Source organism: Mesoplodon mirus (genome assembly GCF_964341445.2).
Source record: "Mesoplodon mirus genome assembly, chromosome: 11".
NCBI lineage: Eukaryota > Metazoa > Chordata > Mammalia > Artiodactyla > Ziphiidae > Mesoplodon > Mesoplodon mirus.
In genome coordinates this window covers 16529182-16551642 of record NC_138987.1, presented here as the reverse complement: position 1 = coordinate 16551642, position 22461 = coordinate 16529182, and the positions used below count along the sequence as shown (strand labels likewise).

Sequence of the window (22461 nt, the reverse complement as noted above, 5' to 3'; positions counted from 1 at the left end):
ATGAACATGATAGTTAGCTGAGAGAATTGCATTTAATTGTTGTCACAGCTATAGAAGTAAAGGGCTTTGTAAGAGAAATGTTCTCACTGGAGATGCCTCATTTGCAGCAGTACTCAATTTGGGATTAAAAGCTATGGTATTGGGGCTGGTTCAGCACGTATCTCTCTCTTATTCCATAGGGAGTGAGCTGGGCTGTCCTTGCTCACCAAGTCCACCTGCACCTCGTTAGAGAGCAGAATGTTTGCATGCCACACCACAAGATCCCCACAATGACATAACTCCATTCAGAGACTGGCGTGACTGGGCTGGGTTTCCCCCACTCAGCTCTTGTATCACTAAGAATCTGGCAGCCAGTTCCGTCCTGACAGAGTTTACAGCATATATTGGTGGATTCTTGTCCACCAAGCAGAGCATCTGCTTTAAGAATTAACGAAAGCAGTGTCAAGACAGTAAGGTAAGTGCTGTTTTAACTATAGCACTGGGGATGCTGACTGTTTGGGACGGTGTTTATTGTAACAGGAACAGAAAAAATTCCAGAGCAACTTTGCCAATTGCTATTCAACAGCAAATCCACAGTTTTGAGCATTTACTTTCACATTTTGCTTAATATACTTTCCATGATTTATAGATTTGAGATACATTTTATACAGTCTATAATGCCTTACTTAGCTAAGGAAGTTATAAAAAGTTTCAAGGTTGGAATGAGAAAATTAGACACAGTGAAAAAGTATGGCATTTAAAATGTTTGCTATTTCATGGTAATTAGTTAAATATGTTAGTATTGTTAGAACGTAATTTTGGAGCAAAGAAGGGCCACTTCAATCAGTCATCAAAATATTTTGCAACAAGTATGTTGTTATAATTTGTTATAATTTGCCATAAACATTTTATGCTGTTATAAAATGTGAGCTAAAGGATTATTTATTTCTATTTTGTTAATTTTAAAGATTTGGATTGTGGATGTATGTCTTAAGAAACAGGAACATGTTTTAAAGAAATTCTGGTAAATGTGATTTACTTTTAGAAAAAAAAAGCATTTTCTTCATAGCCACAGGTATTTGAAAATACTGGGGGACAGTAAAGCGTGGTTTTGCTTCATAGTGGAGCCATTATACGGTTACAGATTCTCTTTGAATTCAGAGCCCTTGTTTTGACTCTGCCAAAAAAATATGGAAGCATTTTCCATTACTATTCGCACTATAGTTCCCATGTCTAGTTTAGTGTATACTGAATTAAACTAAGGTGGAAGCTTATTAATGAAGTAAGAAAAATCTTTACAACATTAACATAACTGTAACTCATAAAGAATCCTATAATTACATTAGCACTAATTACATTAGATCTCATGGCCAAGTCCTGTCAACTAAATTAAATGACTCCATCATAATCTTAGAGAATAATTTACAAAGAATCTGGCTACATTATGTCAGTTATAAGAGTCACTCTAACAACGTTTTTGAGTGTTTCATCTGCTAAAACAAAGTGCTTTATAATTCCAAGTTAAAGCAAAGCAAAGATGTTTAAAATTCCTGATAGTAGAAAATCCTGCTTATCCCAAACTACCTAGATCCAAAAGCTTGTACCATGTTTCTCACAGGAAGAGATTTTTTTATGGTATCCATTGGAATGTGGACACTGCTTCACATTAACAATTTCCCTCCCAGAGTTACCAACTGCTCAGCTATAACTCCTCATTCTACAAAAGCCCAACTCTTATATCCTATTTCCCTTTACCTAATTGCTGACCTGGTGCTTCCCCAAGCGATTGAAATGTACTTCTTTGAACCTCACCTTAGAAAGAGGTTCATATGAGAAGATCACTGTTATAAATTGTTTTTAATTTATATTCTCAAATTTGTCCTTTCCTACATGGCTCTTAATGCCACTGTTTAATACAGACTTTCCTCAGTTCCACATCTCTCCCACTTCCATTCAGTGAGAGCACTAAAATCCAGATAAGCAAACCCTGCCTTGTTAAATTTTGACATGAAGAATGTAGACAAATTGTGAGTCACTGAGAGAAAGAAAAACATTCATTCAAATCTTTGAAAAGAATATCATTCTCTACCAGTTAGACCTCTTTCTAGGCTTAAAAAATGTTTAGAGTTTGTGACGTTTCCTTGATGAATAGACATTAATTTTACTAAACCTAATATACTAAATATTAATTTTCAAACACAGTTTTGTTATGTGCTTAAAAGCATAGAATGTTAAACAAAAGGTGAAATAATATGCACACCCCCCCCACCAAGACTTCTGTTCCCCTTCCTCAGAATCAACCATAAAGACATTTTTAAAGGAACGTGCCACGACTGCCACCACTCCCCCCCACACACACAGAAGAACAGCTTTCCTCCAGACAACATCATAGATTGCCCACGTTTTCAGTAAGGATCTACTTAATGAGACATTTCAATGATGTTGAATGGCGGGGTAGAGGGTACAATTTACAATTGTCTTCTCATTTTCATTTCTTCTGGTTTTGAAGGTATTCTGAAGCAGTGTTCTAACATGGTGGTTAATGGGCACCTCCCAGAAACCTCTTGCAGGAAGATATTTAATTAAGGAAGGACCTAGAGAGGTTGACTGGGATAGTTAGGCTTGGCTTGCCCAGAAGGGGGCGCATGTGAATGCAATCTGCCCTGGAATCTGTTCACTTCCCCACCCGTTGTAAACATACATCCTTAACCTACTCCTCAAATGCAAATTAACAAGGCATCGTTAGTGCAGTAAAAAAAAAAAAAAAAAAAAAGGCACTATAAAGTAATAAAATTCACATTTGCTAATGCATTTTCTTTCTTCTTAGTATACTTTTCCTGAAAGGGTACTATTTTATAATAATACATGTTTCCACTTTATTTAGGATTCAAAGCATTTGCCAAAATGAATCTAGGTATGTTTCCTCTCCTCTTGGCATTAATTGGCTGTGCCAGTGGCAGCTACTACTATGAGGATTATGATTTCCCCCTATCGATTTATGGGAGATCATCACCAAACTGTGCACCAGAATGTAACTGCCCTGAAAGCTACCCAACGGCCATGTACTGCGATGAGCTGAAATTGAAAAGTGTGCCAATGGTGCCTGTAGGAATCAAGTACCTTTACCTTAGGAATAACCAGATTGACCATATTGATGATAAGGCCTTTGAAAACGTAACTGATCTGCAGTGGCTCATTCTAGATCATAACCTTCTAGAAAATTCCAAGATAAAAGGAAAAGTTTTCTCTAAACTGAAACAACTGAAGAAGCTGCATATAAATTACAACAATCTGACAGAATCTGTGGGCCCACTTCCCAAATCTCTGGTGGACCTGCAGCTCACTAACAACAAGATCTCGAAGCTTGGCTCCTTTGATGGACTGGTTAACCTGACATTTATCCACCTTCAACACAATCAGCTGAAAGAGGATACTGTTTCAGCTGCTTTTAAAGGTCTTAAGTCACTTGAATACCTTGACTTGAGCTTCAATCAGATGACCAAAATGCCTTCTGGTCTCCCAGTATCTCTTCTAACTCTCTACTTAGACAACAATAAGATCAGCGACATCCCTGATGAGTATTTCAAGCGTTTTAATGGATTGCAGTATCTGCGTTTGTCTCATAATGAACTGGCTGATAGTGGAATACCTGGAAATTCTTTTAATGTATCATCCTTGCTGGAGCTGGACCTCTCCTATAATAAACTTAAAAACATACCGACTGTCAGTGAAAACCTTGAAAACTATTACCTGGAAGTCAATGAACTTGAAAGTAAGTAGAAAGCTGTGCCTATGATTGATTGATGTTTCCTCAAGGTTTTAAATGCCTAAGTTGTGTGACACAAATACTGCATCTGGCTCCAGTTTAAAAAAATGAAAATGCCAACAAATATTTCTCTAGAATATAGAATTCTAGCTTAGTTATTTATACAGTATCTGGCTTTGCTTTGGAGTGTCCAGGTAAGAAACCATTAAGGTCATAGAATTTAAGCACTCATTTCTTCAAATGTAATACTCTGGGCTAATTAATCCTGCTGTGTTATCTCTTGATTTTTATCTGTTTATTATTTGCCTCTTTCATGACTTTGATTTGTGTCTACATTTATTTCTTGACAAGATGTAGCTGAGAGAGAAATCAACAAGTCCACAACCAGCAGAGGCTTTTACATCTCTCTCCTGCTTGTCCCCAGAGCAGCCCGTGTACACTCACGGTCTCCTCTGGCATCTTTACTTGGGACTCAACATATTACTCCGCTATCATGACCATCATCTATCTCTGTTATCCCTGTTATGGTTGGTGTGTATGGTCTTCATGGTGTTCTTATGAGGACTGTGAGAAAGTTTAAGGAGGAACATGATAAGGGTTTGGAATATTTTTTACTAGAATGACAAAGCCCCTTTTCTTATACACAACCCTTCACCTCATTTGATTTTCCCACAGTTTCTCCTTCCTTTCTCTTACTTCCATAGTTTATTTTTCATTTATCTGCTGGGTGGGAGTTTGACCTATTCCACTTGAGCTGCTTATGTACTCTTCTGGTCTCCTGGGACATTTTTCATTTTAAGCTATAAAGATTCAGATGGGAAACTGACATTCACCAATCCCTACCTTATTCTTTAATGGAAGTTGGAAGAAGAAAAAACCTATAATTCACAGATGAAGTTTTTAAAATGAAAACTCAGGTGGGAAACACTGATTCACATAGTAAATGATTTTATGTGCAAAATAATCTATTGAAATTGAACATCTTTATATTATAAAAGTTGGTTCCCTTGTCATACTGGGTAAGGATATTGACACTCTTATCAGAAGAAACAATTTCAGTGTGCCTTATTAATATAATTCTGCAATAGTAATTCTGTAATTCTGCAATAGTTTCATGTAACTCCTAGTAGGGTTGGGGTGTTCTCATGAAGGAGTCCATGATTGCCAACTCTGCAATGCCATGTGTTCTTTCTTGTGTCTGCAAAGCTTGTTTGTCATATAATACACAGTCAAGCTATCAGAGCTAAACCCTTACAGCTGTTTCCGGGGCAAAATTCACTATGTGGCAATATATGGTCCCACATTATAAACATTTGTGGTCAGGAGGAAGGATACTCAGACAGGCCAAAATGCTAATGGGACTTAAGATGTTTGAGGGCTGAAGAAATCCATTAGATTTGGTGGGTGGAGGTTAGGTGCAGGAGCAAGACTACCTCCTACTATGAGACAAGAAAGGGGAGAGATATAGATGCAGGGGCATTTGAAGGTGGAAAAAGCAGTTTTCATTGTATGAGTAAAAAGCGAAGAGCCAATGTAGGAGATAGGACAGATGGACTATGGGAGAAATGCCAGCAGCTGCTCAGTGCCTAGCTGAGGCTGAAATCCCAATGCCCTGCACATATAGTCATTTGAAAGTGAGTAGTTACCTTTCTCCCTTCCTTATCATTGACACTTAGGTTTACAGATTTCAGGAATTCTTGCCGTGTGACTTTGCATGTGTGTCTTCAACTTAGTTTATCTTGCCGCATAATGATTATGCATACCAATTGCCCACCTTTTCTTAAGGTAAAAAGAGTCCCTTAATGTTTTTCCAATATTAGGAAATACCCAGCCAAAAACAATTTGTCATATCTCAAACCTGCAACTTTAAGCATTAAGCTAGTCACAGATCTTCCTAGTGTAAAGCAATTTAGAAAACAGAAAAAATTAAAAGGACACCAATAATTATTTAGTACATAGTATAATAGTACTATACTATGTATAGTATAATAGTACTATACTATATTATACTATACTATACTATAGTATAATAGTACTATACTATACTATACTATACTATAGTACATAGTATATTAGTGCTAGCTAGTACATAGCTAGCACTGTGTGAAGTGCTTTACATACATTAATTAATGTAATCTTCATGCCACACAGTGTGATAGATATACCTAAAAAGAAGATCTGATAAATGTCTCAGATGGTAAAGGACAGAGGTAAAAAACTAATATAGACCTAAACCCATGTTTTTTCCATTGTTCTATACTTCAGAGGCAGATACCATAACCAAGAACCCTGGAATTTGACAGATGAGTTATTTAAGACAACATCTTAGAGGAAAGGACTGCAGTGTGTTTGGGCTTCCACTGAAGTCTCTGTTAGCTAGAGTTGAAGAATGAAAGAAAATAACACTATACAGGACCAGATAAGGTTAATCTGAAATAGACTTGGGCAACCATAGGCAGTTTCCATATACATACACAGACCATGCTATCCAGTAACCTTCTTAGTGTCCATTAAAAATTAAATCAGTTGTTCATTTGTGGCAGCTTTTTGACCACAGAAGAAAAGGGCATGAGCTGAGATGGTGGACATTCCATGATTTGGTTTTTGCTTTGGAGTTTTGAATCTTTGTCATGAAGTGCGGTTGTTGGAAAACTGTTTAGAGTTCATCTATTTAACCCCTTGTATTTTAAGAGGCAAAAACCCAGAATACTTACACTGGTGAGATTGCTCATACATATAACAGCACCAATCTTAGGTTTCCTCAGGCTAGACTTAATATTTCAAACTAAAGCTTAGACAATATGAAACATTCACTGAGTGTCCTTCTATAAGCAAGTATTTCTAAATCAAGAACTTAAATAAGTTCTCTTCCTTGAAACATTTCATTAAATCTTCTGACCTACCATAAGTATTCTTTACTAAATATTGCTGGGCTATTTGGTAGTCTGAAATATTCCTTTAGTAGTTCCAAATTCAAAGATACATCAAATAAGTGGGAAAAAGTTTTATTGGATATTATTATAGATTTGAAAGTTTTTAAAAATGATGGTTTCAAGCCCATGTACTAAAAAGAAAAAAAAAAATTGAAGTGTTTCATTCTTTAATTTTCCAGAGTTTGAAGTAAAGAGCTTCTGTAAGATACTGGGACCATTATCCTACTCCAAGATCAAACATTTACGTTTGGATGGCAATCGCATCACCCAAACCAGTCTGCCACCTGATATGTATGAATGTCTACGTGTAGCAAATGAGATCACCGTTAATTGATATCTACTAATTCCAATTATATTGAGATATATCCTGGAACAGCAGTTTATGGTTATGTTTATTTGTGTGTCAGTTTTTATAGTATTCATTCTTTGTTGCTGTTTATTACTTCCATACATTTCAAATTCTGAGGGAAAATGTTTTGTAAACGTTTTACTACTTTTTTAAAAGAAAAGATGAAAGGCAGGCCTGTTTCATCACAAGTACAGACACACACACACACACACATAGACAATAAAATTAATGCTTTGTTTGTAAATTTAGTGGTTTTTCTCATATCTCCTGTCAAATGATGTGAAAACTTTTTACTGGTTTCATGGAAGTCAGCCAAGTTTAATAATTTCTAAACCTTAACTTAATGTGCCAAAAAGCATGGATTACATGCATATGGATGTTTACTGTCTTGAAGCAAATTATCTCAATGTTCAAATTTCAGTGTTCAAATTTGTTTAGCTGAAAAATATATGGTAAATTTTGAGACAAATGATCTTGCAAATTAGACAAAATTCATGAAACCACATACAATTAAAGCAGTATTTTTAGTGTTAGGAATATATACTTACCTAATGAAACTTTTCTTTTCTAGAATTATTTTTCACTCTAAGTCATATGTATGTTTCTTTTTGATTATTTGCATGTTATGTTTAACAAGCTAATAGCAAAATAAAACATAGCAAATGGCATCACTGTGTTTGACTTCTTGTGAAATTCGTAACTCTCCTATAAAAAATAGATAAAATAATAGATTCGAATTCAAAAAAAACTCTAGCCTGAAATATTTTACTTATGTTAAATAGAATTTTTCATTAACTAAATTATCTGCTTCTAGCATCCACCTGTAAAGAGTTTTTAAACACATCTTACAATATGTGCTTAAAAGTGTGCAGATCCCAATTGTGTCCTACAGTTCAACTCAGTTCTAACAGTATGTGCCTGGAGATAGTGTCGGATTGTACAGGTTAAGGGTTCAGTCCTACAGGACTGCCCTCCCTCCCCACTTCAGATGCCAGTTGAAAGCCCAGATTGTTACCTCCACTTCTGACCAACAAGCTATACATCAGAGGTTCCCAAGACCCTGTCCTGGACTTGAGGAATTTGCTGGAGCAGCTCACAGAACAGGAAAACTCTTTACTCACTAGATTATTCATTTATTATAAAATGATACAACTCAGGGGGGACTTCCTTGGTGGTCCCGTGGTGAAGAATCCACCTTGCAATGCAGGGGACAGAGGTTCGATCCCTGGTCGGGGAACTAAGGTTCCCACATGCCACTGTGCAACTAAGCCCACGTGCCACAACTGCTGAGACCACGCACCTCAACTAGAGAGCCTGCGTGCCACAGCTAGAGAAGAGAAAAAAACCCCGCACACCACAACTAGAGAGAAGCCCATGTGTCACAATGAAAGATCCTGCTTGCCGCAACTATGTCTCAACGCAGCACTCCCCAAAAAATAAATAAATGAAATAAAATGATACAACTCAGGAACAGCCAGATTGAAGAGATGCAAGGCAAGGTATGGGGAAAGGGTGCTGAGCTTCCATGCCCTCTCCAAGCATGCCACCCTCCCCAAATCTCCACAGGTTCACCAATCAGAAAGCTCTCTGAATCTTGTCCTTTGGGTTTTTATGGAGGCTTCATTTCATAGCCATGACTGATTAAACAGTCATTGGCCATTGGCAATTGAACTCAATTTCCAGCACCTCTGCCCTCCCAGGAGGTGAGGGGGAGCGACTGAAAGTTCAGACACTCTAATCATGGGTTGGATCTCTTGGCAACAAGCCCCCCATCCTTAGGTTACCTAAGAGCTTTCCAAAATCACCTCATTAACATAATAAAAGACACCTTACTGCTCTTATTCAGGAAGTTCCAAAGGCTTTAGGAGTTGTGAGCCAGAAACCTTGGACAAAGACCAAATATATATATAAGAAATATATTTGATCATCTGAATGACCAAATATATATTTCTTAAAAATCACAATATTACAGTATTTAAATCTCACAACTTCCTTGGATATTTGTCATTATTTCCATTCCTGTTGGTTTTACAGATTTATACGCAATGGTATTATATCAAATAAAAAGCAGCTATAAGATCTCAGCAGTCACTAGTTGGTTGTAAGCAAAAACAGCAGATAACTCCCAAGACTGAAAATGTTGAAGGTATATAAAATTTTCAGAAAATGAGATTTAAAATATCAGTTTATATTGAAACCACTATATTTGTAACATAACGTTAGAATTTATAATACAGAAAAAGTATATCCATGATTCTATACAATGGGAAATAGTAAGGCATATAATTTATAACTTCTACCTACCTAGTTAACAATAAAGCATATGTTTGGAGCCAAATGTTGTTCAGTCAAATATACTCATCCCTGTATAAGCGTATATATAGTCTCAAATGTGTCTAAAAGAAAGGCATCATCTCTCTCAAGTATAATATGTTTTAACAGAACATTTTTAGTGCACTCTATCTTGTGGTAAAATGGCCTATCATCAAAGGACCATTATCAGTTAAGACAGCACTGACTGGCTGATGTGTGACATGTATATTATGTGTTTCTGAAAACAGCAATTTCCCTTGTAGTTAATGTTTGGTTGACAAGGACCAAATTAAGCACAAAGTCACACTTCTTGCAGAAGCATCTGAGGAAGACACTACTTAGATACTGTTTGGGGACAGCTCCTCTTTCTAGCGGCCAGACCCCATCTCTCCAGGGCACAGCTGGAGGAGAGAAGATACTGTTTGCTCTTTCACTCATTGTGACAGCCTTAGGGAGGAAAGGATATTGAAGATTCTTTATCTGCTCTTCTCTCATCCCTCCCACTCCCACCCCAGCTATGGTAACGTCTTCCAACATTTCAAGTGTATAATCAGCATGTTGAAATGATTTTCTAAAGGCAGATTACCAAACACAGTGCCCCAGATATACAGACCTGATAAGTTATGCAACATAGGATTCCACATTTTTAAAGAATATAAGAATAAGTGATTCTTATACTGGTGGTCAGCAATATACATTTTTTTTTTTTTTTTGGCGGTACGCGGGCCTCTCACTGTTGTGGCCTCTCCCGTTGTGGAGCACAGGCTCCGGACACACCGGCTCAGCGGCCATGGCTCACGGGCCCAGCCGCTCCGCGGCATGTGGGATCTTCCCGGACCGGGGCACGAACCCGTGTCCCCTGCATCGGCAGGCGGACTCTCAACCACTGTGCCACCAGGGAAGCCCAATACACATTTTAAAAACACTGACTTAGTGTGATCCAGCCACTGAAATTCCAAACAGTTAAAAAGCAGACACGTCCTTTTCTTTAGGGAAGCAGAATAGAAAGAAGCATGTCATTTGCAGTACATATACATGAGAAGAAATATTATTTTTCCTGTATTCTAATTTATTTAAGCTAACTTCATGAAGATAACAGGTACCACTTCTGCCACCCAACTAACTCAAGAGTTGCTTCACGGTACTTCTTGACTGTCTATGCTCCTTTCTCTCCAAGAAAAGGTACTCCATCAAGAGAGACGGCTTAGGATTTACTTTAAATGTTCAAGAAGGTACCTAGGGGAAATGGTCAAAACAGGGTGAATTTAAAGCAAGAACTCCTCTTGACTATCTCACTAACAACGATTCTGATCTTGTCTCCTTCTGGATGAACAACCCCATGAATGGATTAAAGCACTGATGCATGTGGATTATTAGTTTTTACTAAGATTGATTCACTGGAGACTTAACTATCGACCCTGATTTGGTGCAGGGAGGTGGGGAGCAGGGGGAATGGAAAATGAGAAAGTCCTTCAACATCTCCATTTGAAAATCAAGGCTAAGTTATGCTTTTATGTTGAAGGAGAACTATGATGTCCTTGGGTTTTGAGGTTTGTGAGGAATTATCATGCCCTAATAAGTACAAAACTACAGATGGAAGACAGACCACTAAATGAGCCAGAGGAATGCTGATTTCTTAGTTAAAAGTTCTCCAACTGGTAATAGCTGTTTTCAGAAATACTGGAGAGTTTAAAAGGTTGGTTTTACAAAGGACTGTGAATTTGTTTCCTTGTGATTTTTTAAGTTTGGGTTCCGGTTTTTTCTATAGCAGTAATTTTATCATAATGATGGCCTTAGATTTTTCTTCGGTTGGATTTTGCAACAACCATGTAAACTTGTTTAACATTTTACTCTCAAGTAAAAGAAAATGCTCATTTGAGTTAAAGTGAACTCTAAAGCAACTTTACTACCAGGAACTAAAGGTGTATATAAAATAACAATGTTATAAAATTTAAAGTAGACATGCTATAAGTATATGCAATAAACAGAAATGAATTTTAAAAATATCTAGCTAGATATTTTTATTCATTCACTCAGGCATTTAGATTTTGTTTCCTAATAAGATATAAAAAATTGAACTACAATACATGTAGGGAAAAGTAGAAATTTAGGCAACATAAAAAGAGTGAGGTCCCATGCATTTTTAGCTCACTTTGTTAACCCCTGGTTTGCACTTCTCTGTGTAGTAACTCCTCTCTCACATTTTGATTGACCTAAAGAGTATCACCTATATGTTTGTCTTGTCCCCTTAAAGTGTAACTGCTGTTCTATAAAAGAGAATACATTCCATGTTTTAAAAATATTCAAGAGCTTTAGCCACCTTATCTATGAATTATGTCTCAAATAAACCCCTCTCTATTCCCACTACCACTGCTTTACTTTATAATTTGCTCAATTTTCATCTAGATTTCTAAAGATTCTCATGTTTTGCTTAACTTCATCATCCACAATGTTACCAGAGTGAGTTTTTCTAATATATAAACCTAGCCCTTTATTATTTACTTGCTTAAAATGATTCAATGATGCACCATCATTTTCAGGATGAGACTCAGGCTCCACAAGACAGTATACTAGTCACCTAGGATATCAAATGTCCTGTTTGATCTGGTCCTTGGTTACCTTTACAGCCTCATCTCTAACCAGGCTTGCCAGGTCCCACTGGCACCGTGTTAAATCACTTGATGCTGCAACCATATTTACCATTTTGCAGCTGGTTTTGCTCTGGTGTCTATGAAAACTCTGTCTTTTCTTCCTGGGATCTCTTTATGCTCCTTCTACTTGGAAACACTGACACAAACTCTTTCAAACTCACCTTAAGCTACTCTGTCCTTTTGCCATAAATCCCTCTTAACCTCCTCAGAATTAATATCCTTTATCATAATAGGAAAATCCTGTATCATAAAAACAAAAATTCTTTATCAAAGTTATGAGCTAGAATTAACAGCTCCCTCTATTGTGCCTCTATCTGTAACTTTTCCGTTAATTCATTCAACAAATATTTATTGAGCTTCCACTATACTCCAGGAATGGTGTCAGTGTCAGGAATTCAGTAGTGAACAAAACCAACAAATTACTCCCCTAACAAAGTTGATGTTCATAAGGAATTCAAACAGTAAAGAAGATAAATTCATACTCTGTGACTTGATGTTAGGTAGTGATACATGCTGTGAAGAAAAATAAAGTACCTGAAGGGATAAGAGGGAGGGGAGGAAGTGGTGTTTTTGATTGGGTGATAAGGAAAGCCTTTCTGCGGAAGAGACTTAATTGTAATAATAATATTTATTTAAATTCTATTATGTATTAGATACCTTAGGGAATGCTTTTTATGTATTATTTTGGCTCAAATAATATCTATATGGTACATTCCTACTTAACAGGGGAGAAAAGCCAAGATGCAAGGTCAGACCTATTTTAAGTGCTATAACCCTCATTGGAGACCAGATTTCTACTGTCAGAGTACATGTTCTGACTTGGTAGATGCCCATGGAATTAAAAGGAGCTTAGATATGTTTATATGTGTGTCTGTAAATTCCCTCTTCCCACCCTGACAAAACACAGTGCCTGGTGGTAAGTTCTGAAGATATGATTGTTGGATAGGGTTACTGGAATCACACTGCAGTGACAAGGGGATAAGTCATGGAGGTCAATCTTGACCCAGCCCTTTTCTAGCAAGCTCCAGTACAATTGTTTCTATTTTGGTCTCTTTAACTTTACGCAAAATATTTCAGTTTATTTTAATTCATGGGGTTCATCCAGTTCTCTCTATAAAGTCTATTTTTAACAGAACATTCTCTATCTCAAAACTTGGGATAACGGATATAGGAATATCAATCTATTTCTTCACAGTGAATTTGTCAACATAATTTCTGGCTTGATCTTCAAAATATATCACAAATCTGACTGTTTGCCAAGACTGGTCCAGTCCACTGTCAGCTCTCTTCTGAACTAAGGCAATAACCTCCTAATGCATTTCAAAGTGTACTCAAGAGTGGAATCTTAACAGTTTACTCTCAAACCAGTCAGGATGAGTCTTGAAAAAATATTAATCAGATTATGTTCTACCCCAGCTTAGACAGCTGAAATATTTTCTCATCACACTTAAAATCTGAAACCCTTATCATGACCTTCAAGGTCTGGTTGCCTTATCACTCGTCTTGCCCACTCCTCTCCAAACACACTGGTCTCCCTGTTCATTGAACATGCTGAATTTATTCTTGGTCCAGATTTCTTGCATTTGTCTCTACCTGTGATCCAGCTATAGACACAGTTTATTTCCTTACTTGGCTCTGATCTCTGTCAAAAAAGGCATCTGCTTAGAGTGGCCTTTACTAATTACCACATATGAAAATTTTGTATGGACTCCTCAAGGGACCCAACTCATGAAAGCAATTTTGAAGGGGAACAAAGTTTTAGGCCTCACACTCCCTGATTTTAAAATATACTACAAAGCAACAGTAATTAAAACTATATGGTATTGCCATAAAAAGAGATATACAGCCCAATGGAACAGAATAGAGAGCTCAGAAATAAACCCTTGCACAAGTGGCTAAATAGTTTTTGACAAGGGTGCCGAGACTACACAATAGGGAAAAAAACAGTCTCTTCAACAAAATGTGCTGAATAAAATTGAATATCCACATGCTAAATAATGAAGTTGTACTCTTATCTTACACCACATGTAAGATTTAACTGAAAATGGATTAAAGATTAAATATAAAATCTAAAACTGTTAAACTCCTGGAAAAATCATAGGGAAAAAACTTCAAGGCAATTAGATGTGGCAATGATTTTTGATTGTGAAAAAAAAGCAGATAACAAGATTTAAAAATAGACAATGGGACTACATCTAATTAAAAGCTTTTGCATGTCTAAAGAAACAATCAACAGAGTGAAAAGGCAATCTATGGAATGGAAGAAAATAATTGCAAATCATATACCTGATAAGGGATTAATACACAGAATACAAAAGGAACTTCTACAACTCAACAATAACGACAACAAAACTCCAAATAACCTGATTAAAAATGGTCAGAAGAATAGACACTTCTCCAGTGAAGACATACAAATAACCAATAAGCACATTAAAAGATGCTCAACATCACTAATCATTAGAGAAATACAAAAAAAACCACAATGATATACTACTTTATATCCATCAGGATGGTTACTTTCAAAAGAAGAGAAAAAAAGTCATTGAAGATGCTGAGAAGTTGCAACCCTTGTGCAATGTCCATGGCAATGTAAACTGGTGCAGCCACTATGGAAAAAAGAATGGGGGATCCTCATACAATTGAAGATAAGATTACCATGTGATCCAGTAATCCTACCTCGGGGTATATATCCAGAAGAACTCAAAGCAGGATTTTGAAGAGATATTTGCACACCCACATTCATTGCAGCACTGTTCACAATAGCCAAAAGGTGGAAGCAACCCAAATGTTCATCAATAGATGAATGGTTTACAAAAATGTGGTGTATACATACAATGGATTATTTGGCAGCCTTAAAAAGGAAGATTATTCTGTCACATGCTACAACATGGATGAACCTTGAGGATATTATGCTAAGTGAAATAAGCCAGACACAAAAGGACATATACAGTATGATTCCACTCATAGAAAGTATCTAAAATAGTCAAAATAATAGAATCAGAAAGTAGAAACATGCATTTTAGAAATGCAATATATAATCATTGAAAAAAAAGGAGTTTTACCAATAAAAGATATACTTGATAAAAACAGGTTCCATGAATAAAGAACAGATTGAATACAGTTACAGAGAGAATTAATGACCTTTAAAATATGTAAGTGGAAAAGTTTATAGAATGCTGCAAAAGGAGATAAAGAGAAAACAAAAAATGTGAGTTTTAGAATTAAGGAAGCTAAAATAACTATTTTTAATATAGGTCTAAAAGAAGACCTATAAAGAAAGAATTGAGAAAATGCAGAGAGAAAATATTTTAAAAGATAATACCAGGGAATTTTTCAGAGGTAATAAAAAATATAAATCCACTAATCTCGAAAGGAAAAACTACTTACAAAGGAACATCAGTTAGAATTATAGCAGATTTCTACACAAAAAAGAGAAAAATGGAAGCCAGAAGATAATGGCATAATATATTCAACCAGTTAGAGTAAATAACTGATAATATATATTTGTGAAAATTGTTTTCAAAAACCTATTTAAAAATAAAGATGTGTACAGTTTACCACTTAGGATATTCCAAAAAATGATCTTCAAGGAGGAAACTGATCTCAGAAAAACTTTTTAAAGAGTAAGAAAAAAATTAAACAAATTAAATGACAAATATTAGAGAAATAAAACATGGTGCCAATTATAATGATCATGTCGAATTTGTATAATTTTTTTTTTTTTTTTTTTTTGCAGAATGTGGGCCTCTCATTGTTGTGGCCTCTCCCGTTGCGGAGCACAGGCTCTGGACACGCAGGCTCAGCGGCCATGGCTCACGGGCCTAGCCGCTCCGCGGCATGTGGGATCTTCCCGGACCGGGACACGAATCCATGTCCCCTGCATCGGCAGGCGGACTCTCAACCACTGCGCCACCAGGGAAGCCCGAATTTGTGTAATTTTTTAAAAGGACGTAGAAGTATATAGTTGAGAAGGAAACATATGTAAATTTTGAAGAGTAAGATAGGTGAACATGTTTTAAGCCCTATTATCATTAAAGCAGGAGGTCAACATATTATTTTATTGTTCCTAAGGTAATTTTGTATGGTAAAATTTTAAGAAGAAAAATCAGTAGAGTCTATAAATTAAAAAAAACAATGTATTTTAAAAATTGACTTAAAAAACCCAAAGATTCAATAAATCAAAATTTAAAAAAACAAAGGAGAAAGAGTTTTTAAAAAATGAGGCTGATAGAAATCGAAAGTTAAGATAGTAGAATTGTGTCAATATATCAACTTTCACAATAACACCAAACGTTTTAGTTACAAAATATGGTTAGCCATAAGAGAAAAAGAAAATGTAAAAGAGTAGGAAAATATATGGGGTAAATATTAGTAAAAGATCTGGTATAGCTCTAATCATATCAGAAAAACACACTTGAAGATAAAATGTGTCATGAGCAATGAAGGCTCACAACATCACAACCTAAAGTTTAATGTAACATAAAAATATATAATAATTTAAAATATATTTGCAACTAATGAACAGTATCAAAATAAACATAGAAAATTAATATGACTAAAGAAGGGTAGAGAAAAACTTTAATAGCACTGTGGTAGATTTGAACACTCCTTTAATTATTAATATTCAAGAAGATTAAAAAAATCAGCAAAGATATAGAAGATTAGAACTTCCAACCTTGATTTAATGGACATATATGATATTCTATAACCAAAAATTAGAGAATTAATACCTTTTTCAAGTTCAAATAGAGCATTTATAAAAATTGATTTCAGGGCTTCCCTGGTGGCGCAGTGGTTGAGAATCTCTCTGCTAATGCAGGGGACACAGGTTCGAACCCTGGTCTGGGAAGATCCCACATGCCGTGGAGCAACTAGGCCCATGAGCCACAACTACTGAGCCTGCGTGTCTGGAACCTGTGCTCCACAACAAGAGAGGCTGCGATAGTAAGAGGCCTGCGCACCGCGATAAAGATTGACCCCCGCTTTTCACAACTAGAGAAAGCCCTCACATAGAAATGAAGACCCAACACAGCCAAAAATAAATAAATACATACATAAATAAATAGCCAAGCATTTTTTAAAAAAATTGATTTCATATTTGGCCACAAAGCCAAATTTGTTTTTACAAGTTTCAAAGACTAGGTAGACTACAGGTCCCATTCTCAATTCACAGAATATATCAGAGGTTGACCATGAAGAAGATAATTCACATTGATTTGGAAACTAAGAAAACAACTCTAAACCACTTACGGGTCAAAAAGAAGAAATCTGAATAAAGACCTAAAAATATAATACAAATAACAGTGAAAATATTGTATATCAGAATGAATTTGAATCTGTGATATTAGTAATTTAAGAATAATTTATAGCCTTTAATCATGTTACTGAATTGAAAATTAATGTAATAAATATTCAATTTGAATAAGGATGATTTCCTTTAAAATATGGGATAAAGAAAAGATATTCACTATCACTACTTCTATTCAACAGTTTCTTGGCAGAACTTGCCAGCATAATAGAAAAGGAATGGAATGCATTAAAAATTGGAAGATTATAAAACTCTAAATTTTTGAAGATTATATGACTGCTTGGAAAACATGAAAGAGTCTATGGATACATTATTAGAAATAGTAAGAGAAAGTACCATTTATTTGCTTATTGAATCTCAGATCCGGTGCCATTTCTTTATATTCTGTAATGCTGGATATGGGACTCTGCGAACTAGTTCCTAGATGGCTTTGTCTGTAGAGGTTTGTCATGGGAGACACTAGAGGAAAATTGATAGATGAAAGAAGAAAATGGACTTCCGGGCTTCCCTGGTGGCGCAGTGGTTGAGAGTCCGCCTGCTGATGCAGGGGACGTGGGTTCCTGCCCCGGCCCAGGAAGATCCCACATGCCATGGAGTGGCAGGGCCCGTGAGCCATGGCCGCTGAGCCTGTGCGTCCGGAGCCTGTGCTCCGCAACGGGAGAGGCTGCAACAGTGAGAGGCCCGCATACCGCAAAAAAAAAAAAAAAAAAAAAAAAAGAAAATGGACTTCCAGTGTAGTTTTGTGTGTGTGTGAACTTCACAACTGATTCTAAAATTTATGTGGGAAAGCAATGAATCAAGAATAGGCAAGGAAGAACCTTCAAGATGGCAGAGGAGTAAGAAGTGGAGACCACCATCCTCCCCACAAATACATCAAAAATACATCAACATATGGAACAACTCCTACAGAACACTTACTGAACACTGGCAGAAGACCTCAGACTTCCCAAAAGCCATGTGGCTGACAGGGCTGTGGTGCTGCAGCCAGCTGTCAGGCCTGAGCCTCTGAGGTAGAAGAGCCAAGTTGAGGACGATGGACCACCAGAGACCTCCATGCCCCATGTAATATCAATTAGTGAGAGCTCTCCCAGAGATCTCCGTCTCAGTGCTAAGACCAAGCTCCACTCAATGACCAGCAAGCTACAGTACTGGACACCCCATACCAAACAACTAGCAAGACAGGAACACAACCCCATCCATTAGCAGAGAGGCTGATTAAAATCATAATAAGTTCACAGACACCCCAAAACACACCACTGGACATGGTCCTACCCACCAGAAAGACAAGATCAGGCTTATCCACCAGAACACAAGCACCAGTCCCCTCCACCAGGAAGCCTAGACAACCCACTGAACCAACCTCACTCACTGGGGGCAGACACCAAAAACAATGGGAAATACGAATGTGCAGCCTGCGAAAAGGAGACCCCAAACACAGAAAGTTAGGCAAAATGAGAAGACAGAGAAATATGCAGCAGATGAAGGAGCAAGGTAAAAACCCACCAGACCAAACAACTGAAGAGGAAATAGGCAGTCTACCTGAAATACAATACAGAGTAATGATAGTAAAGATGATCCAAATTCTTAGAAATAGAATGGAGAAAATACAAAAAAAGTTTAATAAGGATGTAGAAAAACTAAAGAGCAGGCAATGATGAACAACACAATAAATGAAATTAAAAATTCTCTAAGAGGAATCAATGGCAAAATAACTGAGGCAGAAGAATGGATAAGTGACCTGGAAGATAAAATAGTGGAAATAACTACCACAGAGCAGAATAAAGAAAAAATGAAAAGAATTGAGGACACTCTCAGAGACCTCTGGGACAACACTAAACTCACCAACATTCGAATTATAGGGGTCCCAGAAGAAAAAGAGAAAAAGAAGGGGACTGAGAAACTATTTGAAGAGATTATAGTTGAAAAATTACCTAATATGGGAAAGGAAATAGTCAATCAAGTCCAGGAAGCACAGAGAGTCCCATACAGGATAAATCCAAGGAGAAACACTCCAGGTCACATATTAATCAAACTACCAAAAATTAAATACAAAGAAAAAATATTGAAAGCAGCAAGGGAAAAGCAACAAATAACATACAAGGGAATCCTCATAAGGTTAGCAGCTGATCTTTCTGGAGAAAATCTGCAAGTCAGAAGGGAGGGGCAGGACATATTTAAAGTGATGAAGAGGAGAAACCTACAACCAAGATTACTCTATCCAGCAAGGATCTAATTCAGATTCGATGGAGAAATTAAAACCTTAACAGACAAGCAAAAGCTAAGAGAATGCAGCACCACCAAACCAGCTCTAAAACAAATGCTAAAGGAATTTCTCTAGGCAGGAAACACAAGAGGAAAAGACCTACGAAAACAAACCCAAAACAGTTGAGTAGATGGTAACAGGAACATACATATCAACAATTACCTTAAATGTAAATGGATGAAATGATCAAACCAAAAGACATAGAATTCTGAATGGATACAAAAACAACACCCACATCACACCTAGGGACACATACAGACTGAAAGTGAGGGGATGGAAAAGGATATTACATGCAAATGGAAATCCAAAGAAAGCTGGAGTAGCAATTCTCATATCAGACAAAATGGACTTTAAAATAAAGACTATTACAATAGACAAAGAAGGACACTACTTAATGATCAAGGGATCAATCCAAGAAGAAGATATAACAATTGTAAGTATTTATGCACCCAACATAGGAGCACCTCAATACATAAGGCAAATGCTAACAGCCATAAAAGGGGAAATCAACAGTAACACAATCATAGTAGGGGACTTTAACACCCCACTTTCACCAATGGACAGATCATCCAAAATGAAAATAAATAAGGAAACACAAGCTTTAAATGATACATTAAACAAGATGGACTTAAATGATATTTATAGGACATTCAATCCAAAAACAACAAAATACACTTTCTTCTTAAGTGCTCATGGAACATTCTCCAGGATAGATCATATCTTGGGTCACAAATCAAGTAAATTTGTGAAAATTGGTAAATTTAAGAAAATTGAAATCATATCAGGTATCTTCTCTGACCACAAAGTTACGAGACTAGATACCAACTACAGGAAAAAAAAGAACTGTAAAAAATACAAACACACGTAGGCTAAACAAAATGCTACTAAATAACCAAGAGATCATTGAAGAAATCAAAAAGGAAATCAAAAAATACCTAGAAACAAATGACAATGAAAACACGAGGACCCAAAACCTATCATATGCAGCAAAAGCAGTTCTAAGAGTGAAGTTTATAGCAATACAATCCTACCTCAAGAAACAAGAAAAATCTCAAATAAGCAACCTAACCTTACACCTAAAGCAATTAGAGAAAGAAAAAAAAAAAAAAACAAACCCCAAAGTTAGCAGAAGGAAAGAAATCATAAAGATCAGATCAGAAATAAATGAAAAAGAAATAAAGGAAACAATAGCAAAGATCAACAAACCTAAAGCTGGTTCTTTGAGAAGATAAACAAAATTGATAAACCATTAGCCAGACTCATCAAGAAAAACAGGGAGAAGACTCCAATCAATACAATTAGAAATGAAAAAGAAGTAACAACTAACATTGCAGAAATACAGAGGATCCTGAGAGATTACTACAAGCAACATATGTCAATAAAACAGACAACCTGGAAGACACGGACAAATTCTTAGAGAAGTAGAACCTTCTGAGAGTGAACCAGGAAGAAATAGAAAATATAGACAGACCAATCACAAGCACCAAACTTGAAACTGTGTTTAAAAATCTTCTAACCAACAAAAGCCCAGGACCAGATGGCTTCACAGGAGAATTCTATCAAATATTCACAGAAGAGCTAACACCTATCCTTCTCAAACTCTTCCAAAATATAGCAGAGGGAGGAACACTCCCAAACTCATGTACGAGGCCACCATCACCCTGATACCAAAACCAGACAAAGATGTCACAAAAAAGGAAAACTACAGGCCAATATCACTGACGAACACAGATGCAAAAATCCTCAACAAAATACTAGCAAACAGAATCCAACAACACATCAAAAGGATCATACACCATGATCAAGTGGAGTTTATCCCAGGAATGCAAGAATTCTTCATTATACATAAATCAATCAATGTGATACACCATATTAACAAATTGAAGAATAAAAACCATATGATCTTCTCAATAGATGCAGAAAAAGCTTTTGACAAAATTCAACATCCATTTATGTTAAAAAGTCTCCAGAAAGTAGGCATAGAGGGAACCTACCTCAACATAATAAAGGCCATATATGACAAACCCACAGCCAACATTGTTTTCAATGGTGAAAAACTGAAACTATTTCCACTACGATCAGGAACAAGATGAGGTTGCCCACTCTCACCACCATTATTCAACATAGTTTTGGATTTTTAGCCACAGCAGTCAGAGAAGAAAAAGAAATAAATGGAATCCAAATCGGAAAAGAAGAAGTAAAATTGTCACTGTTTGCAGATGACATTATACTATACATAGAGAATCCTAAAGATGCTACCAGAAAACTACTAGAGCTAATCAATGAATTTGCTGAAGTAGCAGGATACAAAATTAATGCACAGAAATCTCTTGCATTCCTATACATGAATAATGAAAAATCTGAAAGAGAAATTAAGGAAACACTCCCATTTACCACTGCAGCAAAAAGAATAAAATACCTAGGAATAAACCTACCCAAGGAGAGATAGAAGATGTGTATGCAGAAAACTGTAAGACACTGATGAAAGAAATTAAAGATGATACAAACAGATGGAGAGATATACCATGTTCTTGGATTGGAAGAACCAACACTGTGAAAATCACTATACTACCCAAAGCAATCTACAGATTCAATGCTATCCCTAACAAACTACCAAAGCAATCTACAGATTCAATGCTACCCTAACAAACTACCAATGGCATTTTTCACAGAACTAGAACAAAAAATTTCACAATTTGTATGGAAACACAAAAGACCCCGAATAGGAAAAGCAATCTTGAGAAAGAAAAATGGAGCTGGCAATAGAAAAAAAACAAACAACCCAATCCAAAAATGGGCAGAAGACTTAAATAGGCATTTCTCCAAAGAAGATATACAGACGGCCAACAAACACATGAAAGAATGCTCAACATCATTAATCATTAGAGAAATGCAAATC

At 36.4% G+C, this 22461-nt stretch overlaps 1 protein-coding gene across 1 annotated transcript; it reads left to right on the top strand.

Moving 5' to 3' along the window:
- The first annotated feature begins 291 nt into the window (after positions 1–291).
- LUM (lumican) lies at positions 292–7695 on the top strand. The gene is made up of 3 exons (XM_082636943.1): positions 292–454; positions 2864–3751; positions 6858–7695. Exons 2-3 carry the CDS (start codon positions 2884–2886, stop codon positions 7010–7012), a joined length of 1023 nt encoding a protein of 340 aa, XP_082493069.1. The 5' UTR covers positions 292–454; positions 2864–2883; the 3' UTR covers positions 7013–7695.
- Positions 7696–22461: the final 14766 nt, after the last annotated feature.

Bases quoted from the DNA above. Each gene is read 5' to 3' on its own strand.
- LUM (XM_082636943.1), top strand. From the start codon at position 2,884: ATGAATCTAGGTATGTTTCCTCTCCTCTTGGCATTAATTGGCTGTGCC. The intron at 3,752-6,857 runs GTAAGTAGAAAG...TTAATTTTCCAG, and splicing joins GGAAGTCAATGAACTTGAAA to AGTTTGAAGTAAAGAGCTTC.